Consider the following 27,118-nt stretch of genomic DNA (forward strand, 5'->3'; position numbering starts at 1 on the left):
AGAAAGTCTGGAGACCCCTGCATTAGATCAACTTTAATGCTCATAACATTGTGTATCAAGTTTTTTTTTTGTTTCTTTTACTCTATATATATTTAAATTATGTTTTTTTGGCTTTCTTACACCACAGAGTCATTCATGCTAATTTATAAAAACAGGATATATGCAACATTGGTTATTTCTTATGATCAAAAATGCTGTTTTCAATTTACTAAAGGAGCAATTCCAAAGATTTACAACACATACATGTGTAGTGCTATCCTCCTGAGAGCCACTGAGCTTTGGGTAAACATATTTTCCTGCACAGCCAGGCAACACGCGTTTTCCACTCTTGCATCCAAAGTCAGTAAACAGTCCATGAGCTTGGTTTTGTTGTTTTATTAGGGGTTAAACAACTTGGATAGGGTCTAGGAGTATATAGGATGCCCAATTTAACTGAAAAAACCTGGTGGACAACTTCTTATATACAAAAAGCAGAAAACTGCAATCAGCACACAGTCTTCTATAGAAGCACTTAGTCCCCTTTAAATGAAGCTTCTTCAGACCGCAAATGAAAATCTCCTCATTCACTTGGCTGTCATGACGAATATCCCAGGACAAAGAATTCAGAGACACAATGCTGTCCCACGGAGAACTAGTTAGGTATTGCACCTAACTGCTCTCTCTCTCTTGTAGGCCCAGGGGGTGTAGAGACTGGCTTCTTCCCATGCTGACAGGCTGTCCTTTCCTGTAGACCCTAGAACAGTGGAGGTCCCTCTTTCCAGCTCCCAGCCTGTAGTTAGACCCGCCTCCTCTGGGGTCCCTTCCCAGGCTCCACACTAGCAGTACTTCCTCACTCCATCTTCCACCCGACTCCCCTGCTGGCCAGGATCTCCCGTATTTATTGGTTGATCCAGCCACACTGCCAGGCTTCCTCCTCCTCCATAAATATGCAAATCATCCTCCACTCACCCCCGCTCACTGGCTTCTAGAAACTAGTCTCTAGAGCAGGAGAGGTACTAGAGGACTCAACTGTAGAGAGCCCTCCAGCTCTAACCTAATGTAACCTTGCTGACTCATTCCCAAGCTGACTCACACCCAGGCTTCTAGCAAGCCTCTACCTATGCACAAACCAAAAAAAACCTATACATTTTTTTTTACTTGTTACAATTATGTTCTCAAAGATTAATTTATGAGTGTTTTGTGTTTTGCATGGGGTAATAAGGAACCATTGGGGGCAAAGATAAAAAAAAAAAGCAGTACATGAGATAAAACAATGAATCTTGAAAAATTGAAGCTTTCAGTGATTAAATAATCCTGTAAAAATAATGATTGCACACCTACGCAATATTTGTGAATTGAATGTTTTGATGAGAAAATTATAGTGTGATAAAGTAATATAAAAGCAGCTACAATAACTCATGATTCTTAGTGAATTGATTGTACTGTTCCCCTCTCATTGCACGTTAATAATTCTATTCAGACTGACTGAAAACAATAAAGTCTCTGTGAAGATTAGGCTGGCTGGTCAATGCTAGCCGTGGTCACTACCACTCATGGATACCCTAACTGATTCTTTGTCACTTGAGAAAGACAGGCTCAACATTAACACTACAGAAGACGAGTAAAAGTCTCTCTGTCCTTCTGGAGGATACATCTGCCCCTCTATACCTAGCTCATTTGTACTCTCACCAATGGTATACTGAGAGGTTCACTTTCTGCCTTAAACATAAAGCAAAAATTTTTAACTCATGAACATTTTTCAGAGCAAGCATTTCAAAGCCACATCAAAAATTACTTTCACATTAATGTGTATGAGATCCACTGGGGATTCTGCCTTTATTTAGTTAAAAAAAAAAGCCAGGGAGAAATGGAACAGGATTGCTAAGCAAAGAATTGCCATACTTCCTCATTAGGACCACTCACAGAGTGTACTTTCATTTTTTCCCACCTAACTGAACTCCTCTTCTTACTAGTAACAGCTTGATTCAAAAATCCAATGCAAGTATCAGGACATTTAGAATTACGACTACGTGTTGAAAAAAAAAAAAAGAACTGGAACTACTTATCATAGCACAAAGAGATTTTCTAGCTTCTTCAAAATATCTACGTAGTCATTGCCTTATTCTGGTCTTTTTCTTTGTTTCAACCTTGGTCTTTTTAGAGAAAGAAGGTTGGCAGGCTGTTTTAGCCGGTCTGGGCCCTGTCCTATTATCAGTTCCTTCTCAGAACAGGAAGGAAGGTGCACCATTTAAATCTGTCTTGGCCCTGTCTTTCTCAATTGGATTAGAAAGAATGGTGTGCCTTTTTGGTTTCTCTTGGTCTGGTTCGGTTCTCAGTTGGAACAGGAAAGATGCTGTGTTGTTTTAGTCTTAGTCCTGTCCTCATCTCGGTTGGGACAGAAAGGATGGTGCACTGCTTTACTGCTTTGTTGTACCCTTTAAATCTGTCTTGATCCTTTCCTCTTCCTAGTTGTAACAGAACAGATGGTGCACCATTTTAGTCTGTCCTGGTCCTGTCCTCTTCTCAGCTGGCACAGAAAAGATGGTGCCCTCTCTTAGTCTTTCCTTGTCCTGTTCTGTTCTTTTTTGGCACAGCTGGGACAGAAAGGATGGTGCATGGTTTCAGTTTGTCCTGGTCTTGTTCTCTTCTCAGTTGGCACAGAAAGAATGAGGTATTATTTTAGTCTGTCTTTATCTGGTCCTCTTCTCAGTTGTCATAGAAAGATGGTGTGTTGCTTTAGTCTATATTGGCCCTGTTTTCTTCTCAGAACAGAAAGGATGATGTACCCTTTAAATCTGTCTTGATCCTGTCCTCTTAGTTGGAAAAGAAAGGCTGGTGTACCATTTTAGTCTGTCCTGGTCCTGTCCTCTTCTCATTTGTCACAGAAAGGATGGTGTGTAGCTTTAGTCTATCTTGGTCCTGTCTTCTTCTCAAAACAAAAAGGATGATGCACCCTTTAAATCTTTCTTGATCCTGTTCTCCTCTCAGTTGGAACAGAAAGGATGGTGCACCATTTTAGTTTTTCCTGGTCCTGTCGTCTTCTCAGGTGGCACAGAAAGATGGTGCCCTGTTTTAGTATTTCCTGGTCCAGTTCTAGGGGTTTTTTTTACATAGAATGGGAGGTGTGCTGTTTAGTCAGTCTTGGTCCTGTCTTCTTCTCAGCTAGAACAGAAAGGATGGTGCACTGTTTTAGTTTGTCTTTGTCTTGTTCTCTTATCAGGTGGCACAGAAAGGATGGTGTATTGTTTTAGTCTGTCTTGATCCTGTCCTCTTCTCAGTTGTCATAGAAAAGATGGTGCACAATTTTAATCTGTCATGGCCCTGTTTTTTCTCAGTTGTCACAAAAAGGATGGTTCCCTTTTTTACTCTGTTATGGTCCTGTTTTGTTCTTTTTTGGCACAGAATGGGGGATGTGCTGTTTTAGTCTGTCTTTGTCCTGTTCTCTTCCCAGTTAGAATGGGAGACTAAGCTCTATTTATGTCTACCAGCCGAACATATATAATTTATACTGGCCTAAGGGACAAATGCCCCCAGCCCACGCCCTGAGTATAAATGTAGAGGTGTAACTCTAAAACATTTATATTATTATTTTTTTATCTAGCCCTGGGAGTTCATGGTGAGAGGTGACCTGAAATCTGGCAGTTGCTGCTTTGCCGCCTCATGTTGTCTCCCAAGTGTGGTGCCAAAACACATTAATAGAGGCTCTCCTGGGAGAATCAGTGATGGAAAGTGATCTGGGGGTTCTTGTAGATCACAGAGTTAGCAATAGCATGCAATGCCAAACATCAGCTAACAAAGGTAACAAAATATGGTCATGCATTGAAAAGGGTATACATTCAGGAGATAATTCAGTAACTCCATCCCTTTACAAAATACTGGGGTTGATTTACAAAAACTGGAGAGTGCAAAATCTGTTGCAGCTCTGCATAGAAACCAATCAGCTTCCAGGATATTTTGTCAAAGCTTAATTGTACAAGTTGAAGTTAGAATCTGATTGGCTACCATGCACAGCTGCACCAGATTTTGCACTCCCCAGTGCTAGTAAATCAACTCAGTTGGTTCAGCCTCATCATGAATATGCAGATCAGGTTTAGCCTCCAGTCCTCAGGAAAGACACTGTTGAACTAAAAAGGGCAACAACATTAATTAGGGGGATGGAGGACTTCAGCTATGAGAATCAATTGCATAGCTTACAGTTGTTCATTCTGGAGAAGAGGCATCTAAAGTGGAACTAAACTCTTTCAATCCACAGTAACTAGTTTAATGCTTACACTAGTAGCATTAGTAAATAGATAAGAAGGCATATTATATTTACTTGCTTCAAAATGTCTGTACATTTTGTTAGTTGCTTCCTGGTTTTTGGCCTAGGCCAAAATGATGTCATACATTCCAGGAGTCTTCATGGGCAATGTTTTTCTTTCATCTGGAAGAGGGGAGGAGGAGTTTTCTCAGCTAAGCACACCCTCCTACCTGCATGTCTGAGTTAAAGGCAGATGGATTTCATGAAGTAAATGCTAACTTAATAATTTGCCCTTACTCAAGATGGCCATGGCTAAAAATACTGGTGGTGGTGATGGTGGTGGTGGTGGGGGGTGTTGTCAAAGTGATTTCTCAACAAATTAAAGAATGGAGACATGGAGACATGGATGGAGAGGTACTCAGACCCAGTTGAGTTCTGCTTTAAGAGGGGATATGATTACAATGGAGAAATATATTACAGGTAACTATAATACACTGTATACTCTAAGGTCCCTGAAGAGGACACGTGGCTACAATTTCAGGCTAGAAAAAAGGAGTTTTAACATTAGATTATGCAAAGGATTTTTTACTGTTAGAGCAGTAAAAATGTGGAATTCCCTCCCACAGGAAGTGGTACTAGCTGAGAGTGTTGACAACCACCACACACACATATAGGTTGAACTGGATGGACCTGTGTCTTTTTTCGACCTTATAAACTAAGTAACTATGTAGAGGACCAATTGTAACATTTTCAGTTTAAATTGTGTGTGTATTATCATAGCTTCCTATGGTCTATAGCCACCTAAAAATATCAGCACAAAACCATATTTGAAAATGGTACAGCAATTGGAAAAGAAAAAGATTCCACAGTCTGTCCTTTTATCTGCCTGTTGCCTCGACTTCTCCAATGTGAAATTAGGTTGCGTCGAAGAAGAGCTCAGACAGGGAGAGAATTGGACTGAGTGATAACTATTCCTATAGTGGCAAACATCACCATTTCAGACCACAGCAGATTAATAGCTGCCTCACAGCCAAAACAAATGAACAAAAAGAAATCTCATTTACAAACCTATTAGATTTGCTATGTAAGCTTTCCACAGCTGATCTGATTGTGCCTCTCCCTCCAGTGCTCCTGCAAGACAAAAGACAATACATTATTTATCAAATTCTCTGACTCTCTGTAAGCTTGCTTTAACAAAAAATGATCCCGCATGTATAGAGAGCAGAGAAGTTTTCCTGCTGCTTGTCCAAAGCCCGGCTATAATACCTATCTCCAGACTCTGTTACATGCTGCACGTCTTTGAAATGAAATGAAACTAGCAGACGTTACCTCAGATGTCTAATAAGGAAGACAATGCATTATTTAAGGTGCATTACTTCACATGCCATGGCTCTTGATAAAATGTTCAGTGCTACTGTCATGCTGGCTAACAAAGGAGCACTGTTGCTGATCATTTGTACAAAAACTACATTTATTACTTCTCTATCACATCCAACAACGCCACCATCAAACCCGCCCCGCAGGCCAGAGTACTTGGTGTCATTCTGGACTCCAACCTATCCTTCCAGCCCCAAGTCCAATCTTTAAAAAACTCGTGCAGACTCCACCTCCGCAACATCGCCAAAATCTGCACGTTCCTAACCCCAGAAACCACTAAACAGCTCATCCACTCCCTCATCATATCACGACTCGACTACTGCAACTCCCTCCTCACTGGCCTGCCTCGCCGCTGGCTATCCCCGCTTCAGTCGATCCTGAATACGGCTGCCAGACTCATTCACCTTTCCAACCGCTCCATTTCCGCCACCCCCTCTGCCAATCCCTCCACTGGCTTCCGATTGCGCAACGGATCAAATTCAAAATCCTAACACTGACGTACAAAGCCATCCACCATACTGCCCCGAACTACATCACCGACCTAATATCCAAGTACCACCCAGCACGCACGATCCGCTCCTCACAAGACCTCCTTCTCTCTAGTTCCCTGGTCTTCTCCTCCCATGCCTGCCTCCAGGACTTCTCCAGTGTGTCACCCATCCTCTGGAACTCCCTGCCCCAACCCATCAGATTATCACCTACTCTTCTCTCCTTTAGGTGTACCCTGAAAACCCATCTCTTCAGGGAAGCCTACCCCACCCCCTGCTAACTTGCCAACCTCCTCCACTCTTCCTACCACTCCATCCCCCACAGCTATCTCCTCCTGTACCACCATCCCCTCCCTCCTAGATTGTAAGCTCGAAAGAGCAGGGCCCTCGATCCCCTCATGTTTTGCACTGTATTGTTATTGTTCTCTCACATGTTCTGTCCTCCTTTGTAATGTACAGCGCTGAGTGAACTATTGGCGCTTTATAAATACTGTATAATAATAATATTAATTAGAACAGCCATTTTTTAACCCAAGTCCCATGGAACCCTTGGCTTCCTCTAGAGATGGTTAGGGGTTCCTTGAGCTGTGGCTTACCGACCTTCCATCTGCTTGTACCTGCATAATTCCAGATACAACAACGCTTGGCAGAGCCAGCACTATTACTGTAAGTGTGGCATTCTGACCACCACTTTAAGGGGAGCATTCTTCCAACTGACCACCACCAATGTAAGGGGCATTTTCCCAATGAACATAAATGGACTAATCTTAGCAGGGAATCCCTGAGACCACAAAATTATTGTAAGGGTTCTTTTGGGTTAAAAAGGTAAAGGAAGGCTGTATTAGAGTGTAAGTCAGGGCATAATTTAAAACATTCATATGCAGTACATTTCCATAATTCATGCACATTTTCCCCATGTTTCATCTATTTAAAGACCCTGCAAGCACAGAAATATCAACAATTAAGGAAAAATACCACCAAACTTAGGCGGGGTAACCGTGTGGTAAGCTCTAAGACTCACTTAATAATAATGGAGTGGGTGTAAACCTGACAAAATGCAACAAACAAATAATTGTAGCTGCAAAAGTACAGAAATATACCTATTGATCTGTCAGAAATGCAATAAAGCTGAGTACACATGGGCCAAAAATGGTCAGTTCAGTAGGAACCATCCGACTTTTGGCTCATCTGTACAGCACCTCATCCATGTACAGCAGGGAGAAGAAACAAATAGATATTTAGTAAAAAGCAGCACACATCCCACATTGTTAGGCACACAGGTAACCCTTTGATTGCACCTAGATGTTAACCCCTTCTTAGCCAGCATCATTAGTACAATGATAGTGTGTATTATCACTGACCACTGTATTAGTGTCACTGGTGATGTCAATGTCAGTCAATTTGTGTACCTCCCAGCCAGCATCAGTTAGTGTCAGATTGCTCACCGCACTATAACAATCCCACTAAGTTGCTGATTACAGCTATTACAAGTATTAAAAAAATAAATAAATACAAATTCCAGCATGTATACCATAGTTTGTATACGCTATAACTTTCATTCAAACCAGTCAATATACACTTATTGGGATTTTTTTTATCAAAGACATGTAGCAGAATACATTTTCGCCTAAATTTAAGAAAAAAATAGATTTTTTAAAATGTGTTTACTGGATATGTTTTATAGCAGAAAGTAAAAAAAAATATTTTTTTTTTCAAAATTATTACTCTTTTTTCATTTATATAATAAAAAATACCCCCAAAAGGAAGCTCCATTTGTGTGGAAAAATGATAGAAATTTCATTTGGATACAGCACTGCATGACTATGCAATCACCAATTAAAGTAGGGCAGTGCTAAATAGCAAAAAGTAGCTGGCCATGAATGGAGCAAAACATTCTGGAGATCAAGTGGTTAAACATAGCCAATAATACAAAGACCTGGAAGAGAAGAAATCCAAATACTGGGATAACAAAATTAAAGTGGAACTGCACTGCATCTGAGTAACACAAAACAAAAATGCTAAATAATTTATTTTTAAAATTCAAAACAAACTCCCCCATCCATCCATGTCTCTATGCTTTATTTTGCTAAGAAATCATTTGGAAAAAAATCTCCTGGCATTTCTGGCAGTGGCCATCTTGAGCAAGGGCAGATGATTCATGTAGCAATTACTTCCTTAGCTCTGTCCTTAGCTCAGGCATTGGCTGAGCTGAGAACCCTCCCTTCCCTCCTGAAGATTACTGGGATGTATGACATAATTTGCCTAGGCATGGAAAGCAGGAAGTAAATGAAGGAATGCAAAAAAAAGGTTAAACAAGTAAATATAATTTATTTTCTTATCTACACTGCTCAAAAAAATTAAACAGGAACACTTTTTAATCAGAGTATGGCATCAAGTCAAGTAAACTGCTTGGATCTAGTCAGTTAAGTAGCAGAGGGGGTTGTTAATCAGTTTCAGCTTCTTTGGTGTTAATGAAATTAACAACAGGTGCACTAGATGGGCAACAATGAGGCGACCCCAAAACAGGAATGATTTGATAGGTGAAGACCATTTTTTCCTGACTGACATTTTTTCCCCTATTCATCTTTTCTGACTGTTTTTCACTAGTTTTGCATTTGGCTAGTATCAGCATCACTATTGGTAGCATGAAGCGATACCTGGACCCTACAGAGGTTGCCAGAGGTTTTCTGTGTCTCCAAGGACAGTGTCAAGAGCATGGAGGAGATTCCAGGAGACAGGCAGTTACTCTAGGAGAGCTGGACAGGGCCATAGAAGGTCCTTATCCCATCAGCAGGACCGGTATCTGCTCCTTTGTGCAAGGAGGAACAGGATGAGCACTGCCAGAGCCCTACAAAATGACCATTGGTGTTAATGTTTCTGACCAAACAATCAGAAACAGACTTCATGAAGGTGGCCTGAGGGCCCGACGTACTCTAGTGGGTCCTGTGCTCACTGTCCGACACCATAGAGCTCGATTGGCATTTGCCATTGTACACCAGAATTGGCAGGCCCACCACTGGCGCCCTGTGTGTTAAATAGGAATCACATGCACCATAACTAACCATATAGTCTCCCACCAATACAAAGAAAGTGCATGATCAGATTTCTCAATCTCTAAACAGTTTCCACTTTCTATACAAAATACTAATATCCATGCTACTGCTATCCTGTTCCATGTGTATGTATGTCCACATAAAAACACACATATACTGTGTGTATATATATATATAAATATATATATATATATATATATATATACATATAAAAATCAAACAAAATCAGAGTTTAAACCTTTAGGTTGCAAGGTGACAGACAATCTATCCAATAAATCTCTCCTTTTTGGAGCCAGTTCCTGGTCCCCTCCTCTCCTATTTTTGGGACCATGATCAATAACTACGAAACTTAATTGAATAAACAAAATGTGCACAAAATGTCGTGCAACTAACTGTTGTATTCATTTGTCATGTATGGAATTTTTGTGTCTAGCAAAACAATCCTTGACATCTTGTGTCACCTTCCCTATATATTAGAGGCCACATGTACACTTTAATAAATACACTACATAGTCTGTCTGGCAAGTACAGTATCCTCTTATCTTGATTTGCTGGCCCCCTAAAACTCATAAACAGACAAATAGAAACATTTTTAGGGGCACATAACATTGGCTCTTACCCCTGTTTGTCTTGTATACAAAGTTCACATATGATTAAGGAATCGTTTTTCCACATCTACACTTAGGTTAGGTTCATACCTGTGTGGGAGTTGCCATTACAAGACTGGCACCTATTCCTGCAGCCACAACCACTCACACAGTGAAACACAGGACATGTGGAAGGGTGCCATCAGGGGCGGACTGACAACTCATGGGGCCCCCGGGCAATAGGGGATCATGGGGCCCCTGTGTCCTTGCCCAAACTTCAAAAAGCTTATAAAAAAACGTACCAGGGGCACCTCATGGGGCCCCCTACTTACCCCGGGCCCTCGGGCGGAGCCCGAGTTTCCAAATGGTCAGCCCGCCCCTGGGTGCCATTAATCCTATGGCGTGCTGCCTGTTATAGAGTTATTATGCAAACACACTGGAAATCACACTGTACTTGCAGTTCCCATGTGGGCTGCAATTTAAAAAATAGTGCTTTTTCCTGAGTTTCATGAAGCACGGCATCCCATTCAAATGAATAGGCCATCATGCCCAAGCGACCCACACAGCCACATAGATGTGAACCTAGCCTTAAGCTAGAAAGTAAAAACACTGACCCATTTTTCGGAAAGCTCCCCTTAGCTCAGTGACATCACCCTCGTCTAGGTGAAGGAGGGTTTTCAGTAAGGCTTAGGTTAGTTTTTTGCTTCTGTTTTATTTTTCTTTCACTTAGCATTTCTTATTGTGGGGTTAGGGGGTTACAAAAGAAGTAGATTTTGCATTTTTATAATAAGCTTTAGGAGTACATGTGAACTTAACTAGCTAGTTACAAATTAGTTAATTTTTTTTAGTATTTTTTTTTTTAGATCTGTACTCCAGATAGTTCCATTCTGAAATGACAAAGGACTTGCCATAAAACTTACCTGTAGACGGTATTATCCAATAATATAGTGGTGCAGCAGCAAAACATTATAAGTGGGCAAATGGCTTTAGACACTCAAGACAAAGCTTCTACTACTCTTCTTCCAAGATTAATATTCATCTTTATTGTGACATACATAATACAACAACTAAAGTGAGTTCCATTTATGCCAACTAGGACAAAGCAAACTCATTCTATAATTTATAGCACAGGTGTTTATCCACTCTGTTGGATTAACATAGATAAAATAACCTTTCTATATAATCAGCACACATTCGTTCTTTCATAGAATTATTGCAGTTTCCAAAGAAATGTACTGTACCACAGTAAGCTAAGGGATTATTAGCATTTATGGAAGTGCGTGCTACACTTTCCTTTGGAAATAAAAAGTCAAAGAACAGAAAACTAAAATACGAATTCTGACAATACATTTAGTTTGGCTCTTACCACCAAAACTAGTTTGTATTGAGCAGCTTATGTTTATTTTTTTAATTAAGGATTCCTTCATAATACCCGTAAAAACTTAACCCACCAAACCTAACACTTAAGAGCCCATGACACATCCTCACAAGGCCTCCTTCTCTCTAGTTCCCTGGTCTCCTCCTCCCATGCCTGCCTCCAGGACTTCTCCAGGGTGTCACCCATCCTCTGGAACTCCCTGCCCCATCCCATCAGATTATCACCTACTCTCCTCTCCTTTAGGCGCACCCTGAAAACCCATCTCTTCAGGGAAGCCTACCCCACCCCCTGCTAACTTGCCAACCTCCTCCACTCTTCCTACCACTCCATCCCCCACAGCTTTCCCCTCCTGTGCCACCATCCCCTCCCTCCTAGATTGTAAGCTCGAAAGAGCAGGGCCCTCGATCCCCTCATATTTTGCATTGTATTGTTATTGTTCTGTCACATGTTCTGTCTCCCATTGTAATGTACAGCACTGAGCAAACTATTGGCGCTTTATAAATACTGTATAATAATAATAATATTTCCTAAAAGTACACTTTACTACTTAAAGCAGAACTTCACCTTAAGGCTGCTTTCAAACGGAGGAGTTTTTCAAGCATTTTGGAGTTAAAAAACCAACTTAAAAGCTCAAGAAAACCGCTTCCCTGTGTTTGTGAATGTATATCTATGTATGTTTTCACACTGAGGCGTTGCACTTGCAGTGCAGTGTAAAAACTCGTGCTTGCAGCATCTTTGAGGCATTTTTGGGGAGTTAAAATAAATGCCACAAAAACACCTCTACCCATTGAATTCAATGGTAACTGCCTCAAAAACTCTCCAAAAATGCCTCAAAAACGCTCCAAAAACGCACTGCACATGTGGGAAGGTCAGTAAAAAGTCACATGATCTGAAAGTGGAAGCACGCTAATACTTGAAAAGCGCATCAAAAATGCCTCATGTGTTGCACTAACTATAACGCAACGTTCCAAAAACGCTAGTCATTTTTCAAGCGTTTTTGATGCGAACCAGTGTGAAAGCAGGAAAAAAGTGATCCTCCTTCATCCACCTTCCTCTATCTCTTTTGGCACTTTTTGTATTGCGGGGGGGGGGGGGGGGGGGTACCTATTTCTGGCAGGTACCTGCTCCCACTTTTGCTGGTATCACCTAGTCAATCCCTGCCTGCAACCTCCGGGGACATGTCACAGATCTCAGGAAGCTGCGAGACCATGCTCAGAGTATAGCATGACTTGCGTATGTGCAGTGAGGAGCTGGCTGTGAAGCTGCAGGGAGTCACCGTGGCAGTGCTGATGACCTGAAGACTGGTGAAGAACTGAACCAGATGAGGACAGCGCTGGTTCCTTGAACAGGCAAATGTGTCTTTTTTAAAAGTCAGCAGCTACAGTATTACTTCTTTAAAACACTGAAGATCCTCTTTAACCAACCAACTTAGTCCTCAAAAGAGACCACGTAATAACCATGTAATAACTCCCAACACAAACGCTAAACTCTTAAACTGTCCCTTAACATTTAACCTCCCCTTCAACACTTAACTCCTATAACACTTAAAGCCCACTTCCAGGTTGGGTATCCCCTTCCGCCCATTGAAGCACCCCTGCCCCCTTGAAGTACCTCCTCCTTCATTCCTTTTTAACATTTTCTTATATACATACCTTTTTGGAGCTATTTTCAGACCAGTGATGTAATGTCCAAGGGTCGTTTTCGGTGGTCCTCAATGATGCATGGATCAGCACCACATAATGATATAGTATTCTCCTGTAAGAATGATGAGTTGCCCCCATGGGGCACATCTTTGACACCCTGAGTTTACAGGAAGTGGGTTGAATGATGCTGAGCATCATTCAACCCAGACCTGGCTGGCACCAGGGAAGGTCATAGTGCAATGTTGGAGCATGAAGAGGGTGAGTACTGATAGTAGGTACAAAGAAAAGTAATATTGTAAAAACGTTTAGTGGAGTAGGGTCTTTAAATCCTAAACTAAATACCATTCTAATCTGACACCCAAGTTAATCCCAAACACTACACCTGCACCTGAAGTCTATACAGTGAAATGTTCAGACCTGCACCAAAACATCCAGCTCCAAGATCCTGGCACCAGAATAAACTGTTTCAAAGCTTTGACAAGTCTAAATCCATCACATTCCTGTTGTGACTACGGCTTTCCTTTCGTGTTCCTTCTATACACATCCTTTAATTGCACTGTGTATGTTCTGCATGAACAGTCTTTTGAAAGGTCACAGACAACTTTTTCTAAATTATCTTTGCTCAGCTAGTGGTTTTGAAACCCTGCTGTGAACAAATCTCCACAGAGGATGATGAGAAATGGACGGAGTAACAGATTATATCCATCCAAACATCTGGGTTTTGTCTCTGTTTCATTCCATTTCAGCTGAAAATTCATTAGTATTTCAGCACCAACTTCCTCGGGCGTCTGCATGTTTGGATTTTAGAGTTTCTGTTTCCGTCATGACATGAGGTATAAAACCATCTATTCGAAATTCTACAATGCTGCAACTTTAATTTGTATTATCATAATTTTAAACCTTCAAAGATGGTTTGCAACTGTCGTCAATTTCCACTTTTATCACCACAGAACTGTATAAGTTTTCTCAACATACCGAACCATATTAGGAAGTTGACTTCCTTCTGCTTAAATTGTGACCAGTGTACACATTTGCGTAAATTTGGTCATAATATAACATCTTCAACCCAACTGTAGCAGAACAAGTTACACTTGGTTTGGTGTTTTCTTAACAGGAAATTGAGAGAAATGTGGAGGCTGCCATTGCTGGCCTCTTTTTCTGAAAATGCTAATTGTCCGACTGCCATGCTGAAACAATGCTTTTAATACTGAGTCAATAACCCAGAACAATTATATAAATTAGCAGTTCTAGAAAAAGTATATGGACTTTTTTTTCAAATCAAAAAAATCTCACTAGTCAAAAGTACAGGACAATAGTAACATTGGAACTGCATAAATAAGTAAATGTTGTACATTGGTTTTATACCAACAGTGTATGCTACTGCCCCGTTGTATGCAGGGTATATTTTGGGTAGCTAAAATGCCCTTTGTCCCTATAGAGTATCTTGTGTGTAAAATGTTTAACTACATATTAAAGCAGAAGTACTCTGCATCTGAGCAACCAAAAACACTATTAAATTCATTTTTAATATTCAAAGCAAACTGCCCCATCCAGTCATGTCTTCATGCTTTTTTTTGCTGAGAATTCCCTTTGAACAATACCCCTCTAGCATTTCTGGCCATTGTAAATTAGTGCAGATGATTCATATAGCCTTTACTTCCTGGAATCCATCTGCCCTTAGCTCACGCATCCAGGCAGGAGGAGATACTTAGTTGAGAAAGCCCCTCCTCCTGTCCTGAAGACTCCTGGGATGTATGACATCATTTGCTCAGGTATGGAAACCAGGAAGTAGCTGAAAAAATGTAAAAAAAAAAGTTTAAAAAAGTAAATATAATATACTTTGCTATCTATTTACTAATATCGACAGCATAAGGATTAAAAATAGTCAGTGTTTATTGAGAGAGTGAAGTTCCGATTTAAGCACTAAAATTTAAGTTATGGTTATGATAAACATATCTCAGTCTGTGAAAGCTGTAAACTGAAAATTGCAATGCCTAAATGAATAATATTGTGAAAACTCTACTTGTAAAAAAAAAAAAATCAAATCAACAAAATAGAATCTTTTAAAATATATCCATTTAAAATAATGGGTTATTTCTAGTTCAGAGGATTCTAAATTGTCAGCAAAAGAAATCATTAAAATACAGCAAAATATTTAAGAACTACTGAAGGCATCTGAAAACTTTATTTTGCCTGATTATTTTTAATTTCCTTTTGATTAGTGAAAAAACATGCAAGATTTCCCATGAAAAAAAAAGTAAAAACAAAAAAATGCACTTTATAGGACTATTTGGAAAATGAGATGCAAAACATGAATAAAAGTGTAAATATTACAGTAATCACAAAAATATTTAAGATGAGGGATTGACATTGGGGGTGGGGGACATGTCCAAGGTGGCAACTGGAGCCATCATGTATCATCATTCAAGGAGCTCTTTTTTCTTAATATCTGTGCCGTAGGTGACTACCTCCTTCTATCACTCTAGAGCAGCCTTTCCTAACCTTTTTAACATGGAGGAACTCTTGAAATGACTTTTTGTCTTCAGAGAATCCCTGAAAAAATTATTATATTTACAGCTGACGGTACATTATTGTGATGGTCAGTGGGTAGAAATTGAATGCTTCTTACATTTGTGGTCATTGCGAAGAATTGCCCTGTTATGGATGGCTAAAACAATCATAGGTGTCAGTAGTAACTCATCTGAGAAGCAGAAATCTCTTACTGCTCAAACCCCTTGCAAGCTCTGGAGAAACTCTGGTTAAGAAAACCTACTCTAGAGATAGTTATTCCCTATCACTGGGGAAGACCAAAGTGAAAACACAGCCTTGGGTCGCATGGGAGACTATAAGAGCTTCCAGGAAGTGGCTCACTTGCCTCATCAACATGGCAACTCAGAGGCCTTCGAACCTAAATTCCAGGAACAGGCAACGTTCTCCAATGTGATTAGGATGAGATGTAATTCAGCCCTTTCCTCCAAAACTAAACATCTTCAAATGGACACAAGCCTAATCTGATGAGACAACTTCAATGACCAAAACACCTCAGTGGGTGGGTCAGCGTGACAGAGAATGCTATCCCCGACCACAGAGCTACTCTCCTCACCCTACAAACCAGATGCCAGAACTGGATGCTAGAACAGAAGATGAGGAGAACTGCATTAGACACAAAAACCCACATATATTGGGCTTGCCTGAGAGCCAAAACATTACCTCATCAACCAAGAGTGGCATACATCTCTTAACACAACTTATATTTAGACTCCCAATTAAAAATAAAATCCTGAAGCTGTGCTTTAAAGCCTTGTACACTGAGGAGCTTGCCAGGAGGTCGCTGTACTAATGATGTGATTTTAGTATAGGGGTCTCCCTGCTGAGCTATTGTGTTCCGACAGGGGGGCAGCTCCCTGCCAGAACTCATCGGTCAGTGCTTGAAGCCATTGGTTGAATGCACTGATCAGATGCCGATCAGCTGCTGGTTCTTCAGCAAACTTTTTCGAGTCAGCCCGAGATCGACTTCTGCCAAACAAGGACGTATATACACGGGCCGAATGTCAGAAGGTATCTACTGTACCAGCTGATTTCAGACGATATTTAGCCCATGTGTACGAGGCTTAAGAAACTCATCCTTTGGGAAGTATTGCCATCTACCTTTACCTGAAGCAAGAAAAACACTTTTACATTCAATTCTAGTCTGCCTCCTCCAATAAAACGTAATAGCATTTCTCCTTAAAACTTCTGAGCTTCTTACAGTAAGCTTGAAAGTGATCAATAGGCTTTTCCTTGTCAAACAATGCCTTGTTAACGGACAACACCTTGTGCGTTTATTACAAAAATAATGACATATTACAGTGACATGATGTTTGCACAGTTTATAAAGGCCTTCCTATTCTTTGTGAACGGTAATCCAGTAAAATTGTTACCAGTCAGATTCCTAATATTTTTTTCCAGTTTACCTGTCACAAGTAAGAATTGTAGGGAAATGAATATAGAAGGGTAAAGAATTCTGAAACAGAAGTAACTTGTTTTAAAAAGCAATGACCCTCTGGAGCAGCATTTTAGCTCCAAGATTCTAGTAAAAGAATTGTGATAACTTCCCACCACAGTGCCCATTTCATTCTGTAACCTCAACATCCAGCTATCTTACTGTGCATAACCCCTTTGCATGTCCTGATTATCAACCATCACCCTGCCCTATATTTCTAAAACCTAAATACCCACATTATATACCCTTATCCAACATTCCCAACAACCCATACTTCATCTCACTCAGCAGTAGTGATGAGCAAACTGGCCTAGGTTCATCCTCAGTAGAGGATCTGTGAACAGTAGTGATGGGTTATATCAGCTGGGAATTTAGGTGTGAGGAATTTTAAGGTTAGTGATGGTTCATAATCAGGACATGCAAAGGGGTTATGCAAAGTAAGAGAGCTTAATGCTGAGGATACAGATTCTGCAAACCCCAAACATAGCATTCAAACCCCATAAAGTCTATGGGAGTCGAATATTAAATTTCCTGGCCTTTTTGCAAGGCCAGTTTGCAAGCTTTTGATATGTAAGGGCATGAGGAGGCATGTACCAATGAAAAAAAAAAAACACTGTTCAACATGCAACGGGTCTTGTAAGATAAGATCTAAAGGACAAAAATAAAAATTTTAAATTCATTTAAATAAAATTCTTGGGGGATGCTTTAAAAACGTACATGGCTAGGCACACCCGTGGGATGTACTACAACAAAAGTGCCATTTTAAAAAGAAAAGAAAAAAATTAGCCTCTTTTCTAAAATATGCCCCTTCCTAAATAACGACACCACAAAACAACGTATTCACTCCTTGGTTATATCCCACCTTGACTACTGTAACTTCCTCACTGGCCTACCTTTACACAGGTCATTTCCTTTTCAGTCTATTATGAAAGCTTCTGCTAGACCTATACACCTTACTAACCGATCAGTGACTGCTGCCCTTCTCTGTCAATCCCTTCACTGGCTTCCTCTAGCCCATTGTATAAAATTCAAAATTCTAACCAAAAAACACAAAGATATCCACAACCAAGGGCGGACTGACCATTTGGAAACTCGGGCACTGCCGGAGGGCCCGGGGTCAGTAGGGGGCCCCATGAGATGCCCCTGGTACCTTTTTCATATGTTTTTTGGAGTTTGGGCAAGGACACAGGGGCCCCATGATCCCTTATTGCCCGGGGGCCCCATGAGTTGTCAGTCCGCCCCTGTCCACAACACTACCCTCAACTACATCAATGACCTCATCTCGAGATATCAACGGAATCGTCCACTTTGCTCCTCCCAAGACATCTTTTTCTTTAGCTCCCTTGTTACCGGCTCCCACGTTAACCTTCAGGACTTCTCAAAAATCTCTAGGATCCCTCTGGAACTCCCTACCCCAGTTAGCTCCTTCCCTATTCACCTTTAGGCGATCCTTGAAAATTAATTTATTCAGTAAACTCTACCCCACTTAAAAACTGTACTTGAGTCAAGTCCATCTGGTCATCCCCTGCAGCTATTACCATTTGTATCACCTCCCTCTCCCTTTAGATTGTAGGCTCCATAAGCAGGGTCCTCTTATTTCTTCTATATTGAACTGTACCTTAATTGTACTGCCCCCTTCATATTGTAAAGTGCTGCACAAACTATTGGCACTATATAAATTCTGTATTATAATAATAATAACAATCAATGACAGTTAACCTCATCTTGCCGATGGAACGCACATATGAACCTCTTGGCAGGTTGGCTTTAATGCTGAGAGGCCACATATGTGCGGCCCGATGTAAACACTTTTCTGTGATGAGAGCATACGCCCTGCACACTCCCAGCACAGTTACCGCACACTTGCGATTGAGAGCTTTGCAATCATGTGACAGTTCCCAGCATTTAGAGGCTCTTAAAGGGCTGCGATGGGAAGGTTGTTAAGATCCCAAGATGTGGGGATGAGGCCCTTGTCTCCAGGTGGCCCCCTTGGCAAGGCACCCTACAATTGTTTAAGGCAAGTGCCCTGATTTGGCTCAACGGGAAGGTGCATGCTCACTTCCCCTTCCTCGGTGGCCTGCTGGGCTTCATATCTGGATAATAGACCCAAATTCCATACTTGACCCTTATCAAGAAGTGTGAATCCTCTGCTCTGTCATCTTCTGCTCCACAAAACAGGGTTTGTGTTATTTACTCGTCATGACTAGTCATAACAATGTTCCTTTTACTCCTTATTGCCAAGGAGCAGAGCAATACAGATAGCAATTGTGGAGTGAAATGAGCAAGGGTTGAGGCCTGTAAAGACAAATCCTCACATCTGCCTGGAGCATCATGAGCTCTAAACACAACTGAGAACATGTATGGGTTAATCTGGAATATAATTCACTTAGTTTCAGAAACGAGATGTAACACAGTCTACTGTCAGTACCTTCCACTACTCAGGATTTCTGATCCTACCATTTACCCTGGGAGGCTATTCTACAAATCTATTATACTGTGCCCTAATTTAGTGCAGTACTTTCTCGCTTCCCTCTTGAACTTGCCACATGGAGTTATCTTCATAGCATGACTTACATCTCTAGTATATAGCAGTATATGAAACATTCCTCATTCTTTTACCTTATATATAGCAAAATCCAACTGCTGTCTCTGTGCATTCTTATGGTGTAATATAAAATGGACTGTATGAAATTATTCAGGATTATGGTAGCAGTCTTTTTTTTTGTAATGCCTTTACAGCTAGAATATATAATATTTGAAACATGATAAACAAAAGCACAGCCAGATGGAACATTTCATTACACAATATGTATTCGGAGCACATAGGCTAGTAACTCCACATTGAATTTTTCATCCGTTGTGTAAAGTAAATGCCATCCTTGTATACAGGCCAGATTAAGACAATAAATGTAATTAAAAAATGAAATACAATAATAAAGAAAGACAACATATAACATATAACAACATTTAATACTGTAACCCTGTAGCCGCCAATCATAATGTAGTGGTCTGAACCTTGTTGGTTGCTATGGGCTATTGCATTGTGTACTTTTGGTTTGTTCTCTGCACATATTGAACATGCCCTACAATGTTTATGGCAGATAATGGATAATTGGCCCCATTTTCTGATGGATTACTAAATGGGAATAGACTAAAGGTTCCTACAAACAGGGATGCCAATAGGGGGGATAGAGCCAGAGCTCCTGTATCAGGCTTGGGCCCAAATAAGTTCATCAGGGGGCAGAGAGGGGACTTTTTAAATACCCCTGGGTGCATGCACAGAAAGGGTTGTAGATCCTATCGATTCAAATTTGGGAGTAGGCAGAGTAATCCTCAGTGCCCATTCCAGTTTCTTCTTCTGTATCAATCCACTGGGGCAGACCAGAACTTTAATGTAAAGAACTTGTAAACCCAGCATTTCATAGTATTGATATGTGCCTGCTGTACCATGTACTTGTATGAAAAAGTATCCTGTTCTCTTTGTATTGCTTCCTTTGTGTGAAATCTCTGGTGCTCCTGCCAGCTCCCCCTACTTTAAAATTAAAGTGGTTGTAAAGGCTCAGGGTTTTTACCTTGATGCATTCTATGCATGATGGTAAAAAATCTTCTGTACACAACAATGCTCCCAGCCCCCTCGATACTTACCTGAGCCCCATCTAGATCCATTGGCTCCCATTGCTGTCAATCACAGCCAGTCAGCTAAAGAGGAAAGAGGGGGGCATGGCTCCATGTGTGAATGGACACACAGAGCAGCAGGTGTCCCCATAGCAAACTGCTTGCTATGGGGGCATCCAACAGAAAGAAGGAGCCAGGAGAGCCTGCTGGGGACTCGAGAAGAGGAGGATCCAGGCTGCTCTGTGCAATACCACTGCACACAGCAAGTAAGCATAACACGTTTGTTATTTAAAAAAAAAACTTAAAAAATGAACCTTTAGTATCACTTTAAAACTTACCACTTTAGGCATGAGAGCACAGCGTGGTTAATTTTCTAGCTATGCTGAGAACTCGACTCTCTTCCAATTGTCAGACTTAAGCTCACATGCACCCTCTCTCCTGCACTTCCATTCACTGGGAAGATCGGTGTTCTGCTGTTTCTCCTCCCCAAGCTCTCTAAGATCCTTATGCAGCTGAGATCAGAGGGTATGTAATCACTTATGAAAATGGAAATGTATACATAAATATTTTACCTTTCATTTACATTTCAAACTGAATGGGTTGTTTTACACAGCAAGGGTTCATATATACTGTAATTGTGGGGATCCCCCCTTATTATCACTGTCGCAGCCCTTGCACCCCTTTCGATCTGTGCAAGAAGCTGAGTCTCCACCTCCTCATTAACACTGGGAGGCCTATAAAGAACTCCAATGATTACCTTTGTAGTACGCACCCCCATGTGCAGTTCCACCCATAATACTTCAGCCTCACCACACTCTCCATCAACTAGGTCCTCTTTCACACTCTCTCTGAGATCACTTCTCACATAGAGACAGACACCACCACCTTTCCTTTTTTTACTGCCTCACAGAAAGAGAACATAACCAGGAATATTAATGACCCAGTCATGTGAAGAATGAAGCCAAGATTCAGCAATACAATTAAATCATAGTTCTGTTCATGCACTAAAGCTTCCAACTCACCTATTTCGCTTGGCAGACTTCTGGCATTGGTGAACAAACACTTCAATTGGCATCTTGTGCACACGTATTTTGCATATTTTTTATTTTCTTACAAATGGTACCAATTACAATGGTTGTTTATAACATGGGAACCTTCTTATCATCTGCTATAGCCTTCCCCCCATCTTTCCCCATTCCACCCACCAATAAGTACTGACCCCGGTCTGATCTGTCTGCCCCATTATAATCTAATTCTCCCTCCCTCCTTGATCCTAGTTTAAATACTTCTCCAGCCTCCCCATAAACCTCTCCCCCAGCACAGCAGACCCCCTTCCATTTAGGTGCAAACCATCTCTAGCATATAAGTTGCACCCCAATGAAAAGTCAGCCCAGTGCTCTAGAAACCCAAATCCTTCCCCCTTACACCAGGTCTTTAGCCATGTATTGAGTTCTCTAATCTCCCCCTGTCTTTCCTGAGTTGCACATGGCACAGGTAATATTTCAGAGAATATTTCAGACTCCCCTTTCTTCCATGTGACAGCACTGGTACTTGGTGATTGGTTGCTAATGCACCCTATGCTGTCACATGTGGGCAAGGAGAGTGTACAGCCCAGTGTAGTTTCCAGGCTACAATGTGAAGCTTACCCTAGGCTTCCACTATTTGCTACTGGTTGCTGAAAGAAGCTATGGGGTAGTGAAGGTAAGGTGAGTATGCGTAGCTGGCAGAGCTTTAAAGTAAAGCTGTAGAGTTGCACTGCATGAACAAGGTAGGAGACTGGATTTTTAACTTGTTTTCAGGGTTTAAAGCCCTGCATTAAAAATTACACTGAAACATAACGTAATTGAGGATAATAAGAAACGGGTCCATTACTTCTTAAAGAGGAACTGAAGTAATGCCTAAAAAAGATAGTCAAAGGGGCAAAGAACTAGCGACCAGTAGTGTTTGTGGTCTCCCTGTAGCTGATCTTTTCCCAATAATGGAGTTACCATATCTTGTTCTGTACTGTGTCTCTGTAGGAAGGTGGCCATCTTGGTAGATGATGTGAAAGCCTCCAGCCAGGAAAACAGTGAGCAGAACTGTACTGGCATCACTAAATCTTACTTTACATCTCATGAGACAAGCAGTCAGGGGCAGCAATGTCTTAGAATTTAACATAATAAAGATTACAGGTATGAAGCTGTAGGCAGAGGAGAGCCTAGACAACCTCAGAAACCAGCATCTGCACTGGTAATTTTCAGGAGGAGTTTCAGACAAAAAGTAAATTTCTCAGGATACTGTTTAGCCGCAGTTAAAGTGATATTAAAGCTTTGTGGTTTTTTTAATAAGACGTTATACCTACCTGCTCTGTCTGGTGGTTTTGCACACAGTAGCCCCAATCCTCTTCTTCTTGGGTCCCCCACCAGTGCTCCTGACCGCTCCCCTTTGACCAGTGTCCCTGGATGCATAGAGCCCCTCTCTATGCATCCATAAGATAAAATTAGCTGCGGTGATTGACAGCAATCGCTCTTGCTGCTATGTCTCAGCCAGTGAGGAGACAGAAACCCAGGACAGCCAAGGCTCCCATGCACATCGCTGGATGTAGATGGGGCTCAAGTGAGTATTGCGGGGGGAGCAGCACACAGGTTTTTTTTACTTTCATACATAGAATTCATGAAGGTAAAAACCCTTTAACCTTTACAATCACTTTAACATTTTCTGATGACCCCTATAACATAGAAAATCTCTACTTTTTGAGTTCAGAATCCATGTTAATGCCCACCACCCACTAAATCATAGATAAGCCCCTAAAAAAAATCACAGCCCAACAAAAAAAAACAAAACACATTTTTCTGCCTTCCTTTTGTCCTTGGGGTTATTTGGGGCACGGACTCAGAAAATTGCATTGGCTAGACTGCATCAGATATAGTCGAATTTATATAATTTTTTTGTTAGTTTTTTAAAAGCTCATGCTGATCAACTTGTTCTTCTGTTAGCTAGTCTGTATTTTTTGCGTGCCGCCGCCCTACCTGTCCCGCCGATCACGGCCGCAGATGTCAGTCTCCGGGTCACAGCCGGTCGTTACCGGCTATGTCCCGGCGATTAGCGGCAATCAGTGACAGAGAGCACAGCTGCAGTTGCTGTGCTTTCTGTCAGTTCCCTGACAGCTCCTGACACGCTGATCGGGACAGAAGAGTTTCTCTCTCCCGATCAGCGGTGTTCCCTGCAGTACACACCCCCGCCCCCTAGTAAAACACTCCCCCTCACACAGTTACCCTTTCACTGAATAATAAAGTTAACCCCTTCCTCCCCAGTGCCATTAGTACAGTGTCAGTGTTTTTTTTTTGCACTGATCACTGTATTGGTGTCACTGGGGATGTCAGTGACCCAAAGTCAGTTCCCCCCCAGTGTCAGAATGTCCGCCGCAGTCCCGCCATAAGTCGCTGATCGCTGCCATAAGTCACTGATCGCCGCCATAAGTCGCTGATCGCTGCCATTATTAGTATAATCTTTCCCGCCATTTGTAAACGCTATAACTTTCACGTAAACCAATTAATTTACACGTATTGTGGGTTTTTTTTTAGCAAAGACATGTCGCAGAATACATTTTGGCAGAAATTTATGACTAAATTTGATTTTTTAATTTTTTTTTTACGGGACATATTTTATAGCAAAACGTCCAAAATATTGTTTTTTTTCCTCAAAATTGTCAGCCTTTTTTTTATAGCGCAAAAAATAAAAATGCACAGGCGATCAAATACCACTGAAAGAAAGCTCAATTTGTGGGAAAAAAAAGGATGTAAATTTCATTTATGTACCATACTGCATAACCGCGCAATTGTCCGTTAAACTAGCGCAGCGCTGTATAGCAAAAAAATGGCGTAAATTGCAGTATCTATACCATAGTTTGTAGACGCTATAACTTTCACACAAAGCAATCAATATACACTTATTGGGATTTTTTTTACCAAAAACATGTAGCAGAATACATTTTGGCCTAAATTTATAACTAACTTTGAGTTTACTATATATTTTTTATAGCTGAAAGTAAAAAATATCGTTTTTCTTCAAAATGTTTGGTCTTTTTTTTGTTTATATCGTGACAAATAAAAAGCGCACAGGTGATCAAATACCACTGAAAGAAAGCTCTATTTGTGTGAAAAAAAGGACGTAAATTTTGTTTGGAAGCAGCATTGCATGACCGCGCAATTATCAGTTGAATTAGTGCAGCGCCGAGTAGCAAAAAGAGGCCTGGTCATTAAGGGGGGTAAATCCTCAGGAGGGCAAGTGGTTAACCTCCCTGGCGGTATTCCCGAGTGTAGGTCGGGGTAAAATGTCAGTACCAAAAGCGGTAACACCGAGCTACACTCGGGCTTACCATGCAGTGTTGCACAGGGATTCCCTACAGCGCTTACCTTGTCCTTCGCTCCCGCGATGCGTCCCCTACAGGGTCCCCGGCCATCTCCTCTGGCCGATGCCGGCATCCGGCTTCCGTGTTCCGGTCCCTGTGACGTCGGGACATACGGATGCCGGAACCGGCGGCAAATTTGAAAATTAAAAAAAAATAACATTTTTTTTTAAACGATTATTTCATAGCAAAACATTCCTTTATCAAAGCATTTCACATACATTTTGTCCCGAGTGCTTTGTCCTGTGCCCTGCCTGCATTTTTACTGTTCTTTCTGCCTGGAAACTTACGGCGTCCAAAAAGCGTCCCTTTAGGTCAAAATCGGTTTTAGACCGGCTAGAGAACAGCGATAGTAAATCAGAACCACTTGCAGAATTGAGTGATAATGATTCGTGGGGAAATTCGCCATCAGACACTGAAAACGATTTTGCGACTTTGCTCAGTGATGTGCGAACTTGGTGCTATATTTCACATTTCAGTGTTTTTGGTTTGATTATATTATTGAATTAAATGTATTATTATTATATTATTATTTTTTATGAGTATTTATTAAATTATAATTTATGATTTCGTGTTTCAAGTTTTATCATATCCGGAATGTTTACTAGACTCTTGTTCCGACAGATTTCAGGGAGTTATTCCTAAATTACAGGCCTACAATAAAAAAAATACATATTTCCATGCAAAAAAATGGTACCGCTTTTGGTACAAAATTCCTGACATAATCATACCGCTAGGGAGGTTAAAGATAAAAATATTATATATCAATTTACTTTAAAAAAAAAACCCCAATAGGTAGGCTGGTTATTAATTTTGGGTGGGCTTCTCTTTTATAAACATCCTGCTGTTGATAATGCCAGTAATTCCAACATGTACGTAGCTGCTCCTAAACGAGATGTGCACTTTTCAATACCAGCCTCTGAATCCGCTCCTTCAATCTTTGCTGTGCCTTGCCTTCTCCCTCTATGAAGTTACATCTAATATCTGTTTCATGGATCGTTTCCGGAAAAGTAATAAAAAAAGGTTCAAGTAATGGGCCCTGCTCGTTATTTGCGAATTGGGAGATAAGTGAATCTAGTATTTGGATGGCACTGGTGCCCGCCTCTAGGCTACAAAAATATGTTTTTCTAAATAATGCTGTCAACCTTGTGCTTCTTCAATTTACTGCACTCTGTAAGCAGACTGAAGGTTACAGACATGGATGGCATTCGATGCTTTATTTAAATTGCTGTCATTTTAAACTGAACACAACACGGTGTTATGAGGGTGTAAATCACATTAAAGCGGAGAAGAGAGAGGGATAAGAAGTTTCACAAGGCCAAGTGACGAAGGTTCAAGAATGACCTTCTAAATATTTCAATGATGTTAATGTATATAATCTGCCTCCATATTTGAGACAGTTAGTGTCTATTTACTTCATCCTCTTGTCTTCATACCTGGAACTTATGAAACAGAAAAAACATTTTTTTACACGTTTAACCACTCGCCTACAGGGCACTCATACCCCATTCCTGCCCAGGCCAATGTTCAGCTTTCAGTGCTGTCACACTTTGAATGACAATTGCGCGGTCATGCAACACTGTACCCATATGAAATTTTTATAATTTTTTTGAGACAGATAGAGCATTCTATTGGTGGTATTTAATCACCTCTGGGTTTTTTTATTTCTTGCTAAACAAACCAAAAACCACTGAAAATTTTGAAAAAAAAAGTTTTATCTTAGTTTTTGTTATAACATTTTGTAAATAAGTGATTTTGTTTCCTTCACTGATGTGCGCTAATGAGGCTGCAGTGATGGGCACTGATAGGCTGCACTGATAGACACTGATAGGTGGCACTGATGAGGAGGCACTGGTAGGTGAGGCAGATGGGCATTGACAGGCATCACTGATGGGCACTGAAAGGCAGCACTCATATATGGCACTGTTAGGTGGCACTGACTGGCACTGTTAGGTGGCACTGACTGGCACTGTTAGGTGACACTGACTGGCACTGTTAGGTGGAACTGACTGGCACTGATAGGCAGCACTGACGGGCACTGATAGGCGGCACTGACTGGCACTGATTGGCAGCACTGATAGGTTGCACTGACTGGCATTGATAGGTGGCACTGACTTTCACTGATAGGTAACACTGAAAGACAGCTCAGATGGGCACTGATATGTGGTATTGATGTGCACTGGTAGGCACTGATATGTGGCATTGATGTGGCACTGATGTGCACTGGCAGGTGGCACTGATAGCTGGCACTGATGGACACTGACAGGTGGCACTGCTGAGGCTACACAGATCATCAGGGCACACTGATCATCAGTGCCCTGATGATCAGTGCACATGTCCCCTCTGAGTAAAGCCAATTACCGGCTCTCAACTCCTCTTGAGCTGTCAG

General features: G+C 41.1%; 1 protein-coding gene across 1 annotated transcript in view; it reads right to left on the reverse strand.

The window, feature by feature from the left end:
• Nucleotides 1–27,118, reverse strand: part of ST8SIA2 (ST8 alpha-N-acetyl-neuraminide alpha-2,8-sialyltransferase 2) — a 432,330-nt gene that overhangs the window by 199,130 nt on the left and 206,082 nt on the right. Inside the window, exon 2 of the mRNA XM_089687649.1 lies at nt 5,288–5,350. Coding sequence (XP_089543775.1) covers nt 5,288–5,350 — 63 coding nt within the window. The remainder of the gene's footprint in view (nt 1–5,287; nt 5,351–27,118) is intronic.

Source organism: Staurois parvus, unplaced genomic scaffold (assembly GCF_062004578.1).
Source record: "Staurois parvus isolate SC_StPar_1 unplaced genomic scaffold, SC_StPar_1.0 ptg000432l, whole genome shotgun sequence".
NCBI lineage: Eukaryota > Metazoa > Chordata > Amphibia > Anura > Ranidae > Staurois > Staurois parvus.